At 37.2% G+C, this 12,463-nt stretch overlaps 1 protein-coding gene across 3 annotated transcripts; it reads left to right on the top strand.

Moving 5' to 3' along the window:
- The first annotated feature begins 557 nt into the window (after positions 1-557).
- Positions 558-12,059, top strand: parvg (parvin, gamma). 3 transcript variants are annotated; one of them, XM_011475908.4, is made up of 13 exons: positions 558-689; positions 1,354-1,453; positions 2,994-3,058; positions 3,575-3,677; positions 3,764-3,907; positions 5,692-5,807; positions 5,890-5,945; positions 6,016-6,050; positions 6,153-6,214; positions 8,119-8,187; positions 8,296-8,397; positions 9,386-9,458; positions 11,444-12,059. In XM_011475908.4, the coding sequence occupies exons 2-13, from the start codon at positions 1,390-1,392 to the stop codon at positions 11,515-11,517; spliced, it is 963 nt and encodes a 320-aa protein (XP_011474210.1). In that variant the 5' UTR covers positions 558-689; positions 1,354-1,389; the 3' UTR covers positions 11,518-12,059. The 3 variants fall into 3 exon arrangements, with proteins under 3 accessions (XP_011474210.1, XP_004069945.1, XP_020559519.1); XM_004069897.5 differs by lacking the exon at positions 558-689 and adding an exon at positions 758-942; XM_020703860.3 differs by lacking the exons at positions 558-689; positions 11,444-12,059 and adding exons at positions 758-942; positions 11,137-11,206.
- Positions 12,060-12,463: the final 404 nt, after the last annotated feature.

A 12,463-nucleotide genomic window follows, 5' to 3' on the forward strand; every position in this document is an offset into this window, starting at 1 on the left:
CTCTCATACCTTTGTTGCTATGGTAACCTACATTCCCCAAATTGCCCCTTGTCTGGTTTATGTGTGGTCCTTAGTCATTATTCCTCCAAAAAGGAAGTGCATATAGAGGGGGGGTATGCTATTTGTTCTTCTTTCTTCATACATTCCTGCACAAGTTTTCTGATATTATTTGGACTTCATGATGTAAAATTGAGAGAGCTTGGGGACCAGATGTCTGCGGATTGATTCTCTCACAGACGGAGGTGTGTGAGGCAAACCTGAGTGCCTCAGGCCTTCAGGCGTCACGCTTTTCTCTGTTCTCCTATGTGCAAACAAATCATTCGCGCCCAAGAGTTGTCCGTGCTCTTTTTCTTCCTAAAACGCACTCGTCTTTGTTCAAGTCTCAAAATGCAGATCGTGACACCGGCACAAACGGCCTCATCAGGAAAACGCTGAAGGAAAAAGAGGAAGTATGTGTTTTTTTGCAACATGTATTCGTTTGGGCTTCACTCTCTGTTTTCCCCTGAAATAATGGTTGGAAACTGAGTGCATGCAGGTCCACCGCTCTAAGAGATGTCACAACATCCCCCTTTAGACTTGAACGCAGCCTTAAACGGCTTTTAGTGCTGTTTTGTTCGTGGGGTTGACATCTGTGAAAGGAAATCCGGTTTGCAGGGGATTCAACATTTCTTGATCTCAGTGCGCTTGAGGTAAGCCCCTTCAGAAAAAAAAAAGTTTATTTTATTCAAAACCTCTTCAAAAGTTACGATCAACTTCAGGAAAGGGAAGCATGTAAAACCGCCAGAGGAGGAGAAATGACTCACCCAGACTCCTCAGTGCTGTAGATCCAGGAAGCAGAAGTTTGACACAAGGGAGACGTGACTGTTTTGTCGTAAAGGGTGACTGTATGCATTTGCTCTGCCTCGTCCCAAACGCGGTGCATGTTGATGTTCAGAGACACAGGTGAGACCAACAGGAAGTATTTACATGTTTTTGTTGCATGTACTGGTGAAACAAACAGATAAAGGAAGTGAAATTAACAGATGCTTTGGTTCCTTAGTGTGAACTTTAAAAAAACAAAACAAAGACAATAAGTCATTGTGTGTTAGCAGTTTTGGTCATAAATATTTTTTCAGAATCTTCTGCTTTCCGACTTTATTGCTTAAAAAAGTATTTCTGATTTTTTTGTTGATTTCATGCTTCCTGTCTGCACAATCTTCCTCTGGTGGTCAGCTAGTTTCTGATGCAACACGAACACAGAAACCTAACAAAGGGGGCTTTATTGATTTCCTGTATGAAGACAAACTTTCAAAATATCTTTTTCTACAATTGTTGACGGTTTTGGATGTTTAAACAGACTGCACTCTCTTGCAGGCCTCTTGAGCAGAAACTTCATTTGGAGGAGGAAACATGGATGCTGATCCATTTGACAATCCCATGTGCAAAAATACTGTAGATGCAGAGTCCTTTCAGGGTTTGTCTTCTTTTATAATACATTTTAAAGCTGCTGGGAATGTGTTAAAAACTGATGGTTGCTTTTGACAAAAAACCTATTATAATTCTCTAAAACTGAAAAACTTCCTGAAGTACTTTGATGTTTGTTCTTCATTTTAACCCTTGTGCTATCTTAGATGACCCCACCCTTACATTAACGTGTCCTCCCTACCATGACAAAGGTGGATAAAGGTGGAAAGATTTCATGTAATCCATGGACACCAGTGAAGATCACAAATCATTGAAGAAAAAAGGTTTAGAGCACTGTTTAGTGGGTCTAGATGACCCAACCCCCAGTGTTAAAGTGCCTAGGATAGCACAAGGGTTATGACCGTGTCACACAGCCACTACGTACATTTTGCACATTTACCACATTTGCAATATTGGTCTTTTGTGATACATGCGTGTGTTTCTTGCGTTTGTCATCCGTCAATGTGCACAGATGTCTGCTGAGGGTATGCACCGGCGGGGCCTTATGTAAATTCGGTATTGAGCTGTTTACATTTTTTGTTCGTTTAGGAATTACACATTATACATGCATTTTACATAGTTTGTTTTGCAATATGTACATAAATCTCATGCATTCGTGTATGGTTTTGTGAAATGTTTACGCAAATTTGTGGCTTCCCATGACCGTTCCAAATATGTCTGATGGACCGCTCCTGCGTGTACCACTTTTATTTCACGTTTATGGCACACATATGTTAAAATTACACAATTGATGCACAAATCACTAATGAATTGTGTAGTTGAAATCTGGAAGGATTTAGTTTATTCTTGAGGTGCGTCTTTCCAGAGGAACAACAACCCAAGCATCCAAAGAGCAAGTCAAATGTCAAAAAGACATTAAAAAGAATGTCAAAAATTATGGTGTGTAGATTTAAATCAAACAATACGTATAGAAAAAGATATTGGGTTCATGACTTAAATTCTACAACTTGACATAATGTAATTTATTATGTCATTAATATCTTCTCTTGTTTGGAAAATCACCTTTTGAGCCTATTTGTTATGTTGAAATATAGAGAAATTCTGAGCTTCTTTATTCTCTCTTGTTGTGAATTTAAACATATCAGATGCCTTGCTAAGGCTAAGTAGTTTTAGGAGATTTTTGCCACTGAACTAAACATTGTATGTTGTGATCTGCAGGAAAAAATTACAATTATTCCTGGGAGTCATTTTCCTGAATACATTTTACGTGACATTAACATTTCCTACTGCATAATAATGGATTGAATCATCACAGAAGACTGAACATTTTCAGAATTTAAAAGGAATATATCAGGAACTGCATTTGTACCTGATGCGGTCACCATCCTGCAAAGATAAAGGAGGATCTGTTTTGATTTATTATACCTGCCGCTTCTGCATTTTGCTATAGTTTTATTAAACATTAACAGATGTCTGAGCTCTTTTTTTTGGTTCTTTTTTTTCATTGTGTATCTTAACCTTTAAGCAGAAATAACAGTGTTTATATACTAGATTGGTAAAACGTGATTGTTATTTGTTTTAATTTTTAGGAGAGAAAAGGAAACTTATTCAGCCAACTTCTTTAAAGGACCCAAAACTAGAGAATCTTAAAGAGGTAACAAACTAATTATACTCAACATTTACTCAAAGTCTTTGCAGGAAAAATCTTTACTAAAAATATGATGTGTCCTTCCACGAGCCTGAAACAAAGAACATGAATCTTTTCTGATGCAGGGAGGGTTAAGGGTTTGGGAATTCCTAATTAACGTCATCAAAGGAAGAGAGGAGCCTGCTAGATACCATTTTAAAATACTCCTTGGTTTAGTAAGAGATCAGCTGAAGTGTTTTAGTCAAATATTATTTCTAAATAAACCTGACATGTCCTGCGGTGAAAAATTCATACAGTTACGATTTTGGAAAATAGAAAAACGGTATAAGAACTAATTTAGTATCTGTCACCATCTTTGTTCCATTCATTACCTTGTGTCAGAAGTGAATACAAAGAAACATACAAAACAGAAAAGAATAGGTCGCACACGTATTTTCTCACCCTTGAAATGAAAATGAAGAGAAAAAAACATGAAATGAAAGTGTTTGATGTCTCTGACTGTGATTAATTGTGTCCTGAGAGGCATTGGTTGATTGGATCAATAGGACTTTGAAACCAGAGCACATAGTGGTTCAGAGCCTGGAAGAGGATATGTATGATGGATTGGTCCTTCATCACCTGCTGTGTGAGTTAATACACATTTGATATTTCATTAAACTTGAAAGTTACAGGTATTGTAACTAACAAATGAGGAGGTTCTGGTTTCTGCAGCCAGGTTGGCTGGGGTGCACTTGCCAGTGGATGAGATCGCTCTTACCACCTCCGCTCAGATCCAAAAGCTTGAAGTGATCCTCGAGGAGCTGAACAAGAGGCTGGGTCTGCAGGACAGCAGCGTGATCAAATGGAATGTCAAACGTGAGTCATACAAGTGAACAAATGGTCCCTTCTGGCACCAAATTCCCTTTACAGCAGGCTTTGATGGCAGCTCAAGGGTTCCATCTAAGCTTCCACCAACTGTGAAGGATTTTTGTGAAGAAAAGAATCTGTCGGCTTTGTGGCGTCCTGCAAGAATCAACCATCAGTGCTTTGTTTGATGACGTCGAATCACACAAACCAACATGTTAACCACAGACAAATCAAAATTCTGCTTTAGTAACAAACTCGTTTTTTTTACTCTGATCATAAAATGTATGCATATAGTTATACATGTTCCATCCTCCTGCATATGAGTGTGTAATCACAAACAGCAGGGTCATCAAACAAGTTGTGTCAAACATGACACAACTTGTTTTTTTAGAAACAATACTGTTTTTTTTGAAAACTAAGGTAATCAGATGTCAATGAATGGTTCACTTTTAAATTTATGTCACAAATAAGGCACAATAAACTATAAGACGCACCAACTTCTCTCCTTAAAGAAAGAAGTTGGGACACCACTACAGCTCCAAATGCCACTACAATTGGAGGGGTAAGGGGAGAAATTTGGATTCGACCTCACTGTGACTACGCTACCTCCCAACCCAACATTTAAAAAACACAGTTAGAGACTGCTAAGTGTCAGCCACATTAGCGTTTTCACATTAACACCCAAAAAAACACTTTGACAGAGAACCACGTACCTCTCAAAGTCTCTTCCACATCAGTAAACACAATCTGTATTCATCCGTATATAAGGCGTTCTGGATAATAGGGCGCACTGTCGTATTTTTTTCTTTCTTGAAGGCTTTTGAGTGTGTCTTATGGGGTGGAAAATATGGTAAACGTGTATTTTTACCCGGGTTAATTTAATATCTGAGGTTTATCTTAAGTTTGAAAAAAACATCTGAAAATCACATACTGATACAATAAATGTTTCTCTTACTCTTTAGCATTGTTCTGCCATGAATGCACTGACTCCATTGTTATCAGTAGAGCTATTTATCATTAGGACCATAATAACATTCAATTAGAATCTAAATTCTGATTTACTTTTTAAAAATGGGTTAAAAAAGCAAACAAACAGGATTGCAATCAATACTGACGTTTCCACACAACAATGAGTACCGCTGATTAGCATGCGGGGATTTAGAGATGGCAGATTGCAGGCTACAATTTCCCAGATAGAAAACAAATGCGGTGAGTGGGTGGTGGGCTTTGATGATATTTTAGAGGAAATAAGGAGCTAGTTATGCAATTTTAACCTGTGGATTTGTTCCAAAATGAATATAGCAGAGAGATATTTAGGTTATTTTCACCCGAAACATTAGACTTGTGGTGTTCTTCTACACAAATGAAAACTGAAATATGATTCTACACTTGGATCCTTTTTAGACAACTTGTTAAAATAACATTTTTAAATGGTTTAATATGTAAATTTATCTTTCATTTTACATCCTATTTCAATAACTTTCAAAAACAGTCGCATTGCAACATTAGTTCATTTGGTGTGGCAGTTTTTATTCAAGCTGTACACACAATTTGTGGGATTACTGTGATTTTCTTTTAAGTTAGCTCTTCACGCAAATAAAATGTGTTAAAATGTCCAATTTCTTTGACAGCAGTAATTACAATATAAATGTACAACAATACATTAACTTCTTATTTTCCCCAGATCTTTATAATCTCTTTGTTTTCATACAGGATGGTGCTGAGTTTTGTCACATCAATTCAAAGTGACTTTTTTTTGTTGGTGTGTTTGTTCTCTGTTGTTTGGCTGTCAGTCATCCACAACAAAGACCTCCTGGCCACAATTCATCTGCTGGTTGCCATGGTGAAGCACTTCCAGGCCGAACTAAATCTGCCGCTGAACGTGAAGGTTGAAGTCGTGGTTGTGGAAGTAAGTTGCTGCACGCAATCTGTTAAAAAAAGAAAAAAACTCAAGAAATCGATGCGCTGTTGTGACAAACTTCAATTTTCAGGTCAGTCGAAGTGGCATCAAATCAGAAGTGCAGACAGAGGTCCTAACAGAAGACAGGTGAGTAGTTTTCTCTCCCTTGTGATTCTGTGAAGGTGAGAAATGCTCACCCCGTTGTCTTCCTCTGCAGCAACGCAGGCTCCGACTCCACTGCCAATTCGGAAAGTGAGTGAGGCAGGGCACAGGTTGAACTGACATGACATCTTGAATGTCATCCAAACACTATTAAAGCTTACTAACACTTTTTTTTGCCATCTCATCACCCAGAGGAAGATCCCATTGAGCAACTGCTGAAGCTTGAGGCTCACAAGGTCAACACAGTGAAGAAGGTACAACAAGGGCAGCAGCAATGCAGAAGAGCTGAGGCTGATTAAAGTACTTGATGCATTGGTGAATTACTTCAGGTGGTAGAGCTGGTGTAGCTAAAGTGTTTCCACCATCTTGATAGTCTTTTCTAGTGCCATGCCACGTCAAGTCTTTGTCTTGACCTCAATTTTTGTAAAAGTCTAAACAAGTTTTGGCTCTAAATTTTTGTAGGTTTGTCCAACTTAACATTTGTAATGTAAATGTTTAAATATTGGTTTCTTTGGTTGTGAAGTGTCTTGTTCTGAATATGTTCAGGTTGTTAAAAGATCAGATATAGATTTTGATGTTGAAGATTCATCTGGTTATTACTGCTAGAGGTCCTTCATCACATTATGCCCTAGTCACAACTGCCCTTACAGGAGGACAGGGGCTTTCTGTGGGCAATAAATGGGCAAATGTGCAGATGTCTGGGTTATGCACTGTGGTGATGTTCCTCTGGCCGAGCTGGCTCCTGGTATGAAGAGATTCCCAAATACTCTTTCCTCACAGCAGAGCCTTAAGTTTCTTTTAGAAGTTACTTTCATAAGTATTCCTTGTATGTGGGGTCATGGGACTGTTAACGCAGGGGAATGGGTTTTTTTTTTTGCATTTCTAACCTGGCTGTTAGAAATGAGGACATTAGACAATCAGAGAGTACTTTGTGTGGACGTCCTACAGGCACTTAAGTGTCACCTGCACACCCCCTACATTCAGCATTTGCACGCAGTCAGCAAGGAGCCAGTATGCGCACCTTACTAACAGTTAGATTTTGGCATAAGGTCAATGTTACACACATGTCATAAGTGTGTGTAACTTACATCAGCCATACAAATACTTTACGATACACTTGCCACACACACGACAATGGTACATTCTATCTTGATGGCGTCCCTTACGGTAGCCACACTAGAACTGCAAGACACGCCGGAGCTTCCTTTAAGGTTTGTCCGAGCCTTAAGAGCCCCGACAACCCAGAAACCTGCAGTACCGGTATGGGTCAACCTCTGTAGGGGGTTGAGTTTTAACATGAACTTTCCTTTCATTGCTAAAAATAAAGTTTCAAGCTTAGATGACATTTCAAGTTTTTGTTAATTTCAATGAAAATATTCCCTTTGATTAACCTTTTTCACAGAAATAAAAGGTGTGAGAAGCAAAAAAAGCAAATAAAGCAAGAACATTTTACGAACAGGCTGTTTTTCCATCAGCCGCCTGATGCTCACAAAGGTTCTGACGTCAGCCTTTAAAAGCTCATGTTAAGCTAAAATATTTACAAGGACATAAAAAAAAACATTTATTATTTACCAGGTCAATCAACAGCATATTACACTGTGGGATTGCTTAAAATAAGACAACATTTACACGGACTAACTGTTCCCAAAGGGACAGAGACAGTGTTTTAGCACATTGTCTATAGGAAGTCAAAAGTACATCTGTAATTTTAAGCAATATGTCCCATAGTCTTTTATTGTAGAAGGATCACAGTGTGGTTTTGAGACAATCTGAAGCCAAATGTTCTACTAATATAGAGGTTGTCCATACTTGGAGAAAAATTGGTCAAATTCTATGGATCAGAAGATCAGATCTTTCTCAGAAATCAATATCTCACTGTGTCCTTCCGCAGAAAATCCCATGGTGGCTTTGGAGGATCCAGGTGTAAGCTGCTGTATTCACCTAACTTTAGCACAGCTTTAGGGTATTATCTTTATTTTACTGAACTTTTTTTTGGTTTTTGGTTAAACACGGTTGTATTTATCCAGCTTTGAAATGTGGTTGTTTAGTTAGTCGACTTTTATATTTCACATCATACCTGCATATCAACCTATGGATGTACTAGGTACCTTCAAGTTTCTTTCTTCTTTTCTTATCTCCTATCAAATCCATTTTACAGGCCATCTTACATTTTGTCAACCAGTCCATGTCAACCATTGGTCTGCAGGTGGCTGATGTGGACAAACAGGTACGGGTGGTTGTTCATTACAGTTGTACAAACAGAACGACCTCTTCCTGTAAGATTTTACCCCCTTCTGTTTTCCTGCTCCAATGTTGTGTGGGATTTTATGTCCAGTTTGCTGACGGGGTGATGCTGCTGCTGCTAATCGGTCAGCTGGAGGGCTTCTTCATCCCGCTGTTTGACTTCAACCTGACCCCTGTTAATGAGTCTGAGATGGTACGTCGAGCCTGCTCATGGCACCGATTCAAACTGGAATGTTTGAACCCACTGTGGGCAGCGTTACCAATAACATTTAAAACATGTTTAAGTTTGAATCCTCTCATATTAAACAGATTTTCTAAGTTCTTAGAAAAAATTATCTCAATTACAGTAAGTCGTTTAAATAAAGAGAATATATTCATATATATTGCTAAATGTTTGAAAGAATCTTATCAAAACTTAGACTGTTGATTAACATAATATACAGGAAATCTAATTATTTGGCTGCTATGATGAAATGAAGTACAAAATGATTGGTTTAGTGGCTTTTTTACACCATTTCATTCACTTTTTTTATTTGGGGCAACAGTCATAAATCTATTAAAAATAGGACAGTGGCTCTACTATCAGTGGTGTGGTGGGTTTGTTTTTCAGAATTGTGTCAGGTCTATTTTCAAATGAGGCGAAATATCTTCAACATGTTACATTTTCACTACAATCAACATTATTTAATGTATTTCTTATAAGACCCAATCGAATAAAATTGGTGTTTTTGGGGTTTATAACATGTTCTTGTGGCATTTTTCTGAAGATGAAGGACATATGGTAAGAAAATTAAGCTTAAAATTGCATTTGTGAGTATTATTTTTTTTACCAATCGTTGTTGAATTTGGCCAAAAACAGCATAATCAGAATTAAAATACCACTGATCAAAAGATTATCAGAGTGGGACTTTAACTGTATTTGGTGGTTTTCCTTATCATACATTACATTAGCAGTACATTTTAAATGTGTTGTACAATATCAGGGGATTTCAAAGCTCTATGCTCAAATGGTTAAAGTTTTAAAATGATGCATATTTTCAATAAAACTTCAATTTTGAAGGGTAAATTAAATGTACGTTTATTGTAACTTTAAAAAATTTATATTTCAATAAGTTTTTCTAAAATGGTTTTAAGTGATTTATGCAGAGTTTTTGTGTTTATGTTTTTCTTCCCAACTTTAGCTTCATAATGTGACCTTGGCTTTGGAGCTCCTGAATGACGCTGGTTTGAAGCTGCCAAGTATTGACCCACAAGGTGAGAAAAACCTACTTCGATTTCATTTGTTATCGATTGCTCACAGCAAATACGGTAAAAGATTAGAAGCCAGAAATATACACCTGTTAGTGAAATATACAAACAAGAAGCTCTTAAGATGCAGGATATCAACCATGAACAAAATGAAATAACATTTTCTATCAAGGGCGTTAATCTGAATTGGATGGAAATGTCAAAATCAGTTTGCTTGTTAGGTGACGAGGCGACTCACTGAGGTCCAGCAGTTGGGAGTAAATCTGTGCTGAAGTCACGATTTGACAGCATCTTGGTGGGGAAAAGCTTTCCGAATATGAATGAGCGCGATCTGCGTCTTGATAAGAATCACTGCGGATGATTGTTTTAGTTGCAGGGCTTCATTCTTCATTCAGTGTAAAGTGGTGGGGCAGTAGACTTTTGCGCTAGCGTCTGTTGATAGTCACAGAGATTTAACCTGACCCACCCCTGAAGCTACATCTATGGTAAAAAGTGTTTGCCAGGAGGAAATTATGTTATCTTTATTCATGAGAACTGTGATTAACATGCAAATGCCAAAATACTCTGATTGCCTCCATGTTCTGTTTGCTCGTCAATTATGTTTGATTCAAAACTTAAACTTTTTTAACTTCCTGATCAAGACATTCATCTAAAAACCAAAGTCATTAAAAATACAAGTTAGATTGCAGCTCTCCCCATTGGTCTTAATGAACAGTCGTGAAACTTTTATTTTTTTTTTGGTTTAACAAGGTTAAAAAAGATCTTGACCAGAGTTTTATCTCTGCACTTTGAATTAAAAGAACATTAGGAGCTACATCCAGAACTTGAGTGTGCACTAATGCACACATCAATCACTGGCTCCTTCTTGAGCTTATGCAATTATTGTGTCAGTGTTACAAAGCTTTTGTTCTAATTTTCTATCAGGGGACTTACTACTACAGTGGAAGACGAAACATGATCCTTTCACAATCTTTCACATTAAAGACTAAAGTTGTTTAAGTGCTAATCAATCAGATTTATTTCTCTTTCACTTTAAAAAAAATCCTAACCTTTTAAGGCCGGAGCTCTTGGTTGTTATGCCCTTTTTATGTTGTAGTCACAGGGCACCAGTTAAGCAGAATTAGCCGTTTTTTTGATTATACCAAAATAAAAGCACAATCATACTTAAAAGACTACTGGGAAGCTTTTAAAATAGCTCAAAAATGACTGGAGGGGTTTTTCTTTTTTTCCTTTAACCCTTGTGCTATCTTAGATGACCCCACCCTTACGTTGACGTGTTCTCCCTACCATGACAAAGGTGGATAAAGGTGGAAAGATTTCATGTAATCCATGGACACCAGTGAAGATCACAAATCATTGAAGAAAAAAGGTTCAGAGCACTGTCTAGTGGGTCTAGATGACCCAACTCCAAATGGTAAAGTGCCTAGGATAGCACAAGGGTTAACCCACATCTCTAAGGGTTTAAATAAAATAAAACAGAGGACAAGGCAAGCTTTTTATTTGGGTTTCAATCTTTGTTTCAATGTCAGTGTGACTGTGTGTTATAACCCACCAGCCACATTCTGTTTTCATTTCCAAAGTACATTCTCAGCATGATAACTGCAAATGTGAGGCCCTCCAGAATTATTCTAAGCCAGGAATAAGTGACTAATTCAATTCATTTTTCTTGTCTTTTAATTAACAGCATAATTGCTGCGATAGAAAGAGGAATCCCATCACTCAGAGCCTAAAACTGAAGCATGCTGTGCGCATTAATTAGGTTAGTTGGTGATGTCGTTGGTCTTTATGTCACTTTCATTCATTCAGTGTATCCCACAACAGCAAGCAATATGTTTCATGCCAGCGAGGACGTATAGATTAAGTTTCAATCTAATGTCTCTGGTCTGCCTGATCCTTTGACACGTGAGGGTTACCAGCTAACTTTGTAAAAGCATCATCGCATTAAGGCAAGCTGATGGTTCTTTATGTCTCCTCTCTCTATGTTGTGACAGATATCGTCTCTCAGGATGTTGCCGCCACCTTGAAGGTCCTTTACGCCCTGTTCAAGAAGCACAGTGGTAAATGAGAGACGAAGTCATGTGGAGAGCAGCAGCAACAAACATGGCTGAGTGGTGTTTGGCAAATTCCCAAATTAAAGTGTAAAGTGTAAAGAGCAAATGGATTTAATGTAAATCACATCTTATTGTAATGGTATAAAAGCAATTCTGAGGACATTAGAGGTAATGCTGAGACAGACTATTGTAGAGCTGACTCACTTACTGTTTAACAAACTGTTAGAATTTGGATTTTAAAAATTAAAAACGACCAAAATCATCCAAAGATTTATTAATTTAGGACATAATAAATACAGTTTGAGAGGATCAAACATGTAGAAAGGAAATAGCTGCAGTAAAGACATCAAACATTCTAAAATTATTAAGAAATTCAATGATTATAAAAGGTGATGTTATAAATCAATAGAAGGGATTCCTTGTTTGTATTTCATGTTTTTTTTTCAAATGTTCTGTTTCTCTCTTTTACCCATAATTGATTGTTTTCAGTATTTATTTCTTGTAATTCTGTGCAAATATCGTTTGAATAAATTTAAATTTGGAGTGAATTAAAAAAGATTCTTGGAATTGATAATTTAATCCAAAGACTTATTTGAACTTTGTATTTAGTCATTTATCATTTTACAGCTTGTTTTTTATCAGTTTAAAAATAAGGTATAAGAAGCAAAAAAAAAGTAAAATTACCACTTTTAAAGAAAGTATTTCCACAAAATTGCTCAACTTAAGACACAAAAGTTGCTATAAATGGGTTTTATTTGTATTTCCAAATGTAAAATGCACAGAATATACTTGGCTTTATTGTTGAAGAATAATTTCTCAGCAGCAAATTCATTTAGTAAAAGTGTATCAAAAGGCTGAAAGTGTGAGGCATTCAGTTCTGTACACCTGACTGAGGTATTGATGGCCAAAGAATGCTAAACTATGTGATAAAAGTCAGTTAAAAGAAAAGTGCCAGAACCA

Source organism: Oryzias latipes, chromosome 6, assembly GCF_053564925.1.
Source record: "Oryzias latipes strain Hd-rR chromosome 6, Olatipes_Hd-rR_3.1".
NCBI lineage: Eukaryota > Metazoa > Chordata > Actinopteri > Beloniformes > Adrianichthyidae > Oryzias > Oryzias latipes.

Bases quoted from the DNA above. Each gene is read 5' to 3' on its own strand.
- parvg (XM_011475908.4), top strand. From the start codon at position 1,390: ATGGATGCTGATCCATTTGACAATCCCATGTGCAAAAATACTGTAGAT. The intron at 3,678-3,763 runs GTGAGTTAATAC...TGGTTTCTGCAG, and splicing joins GGTCCTTCATCACCTGCTGT to CCAGGTTGGCTGGGGTGCAC. The intron at 8,188-8,295 runs GTACGGGTGGTT...TTTTATGTCCAG, and splicing joins TGGCTGATGTGGACAAACAG to TTTGCTGACGGGGTGATGCT.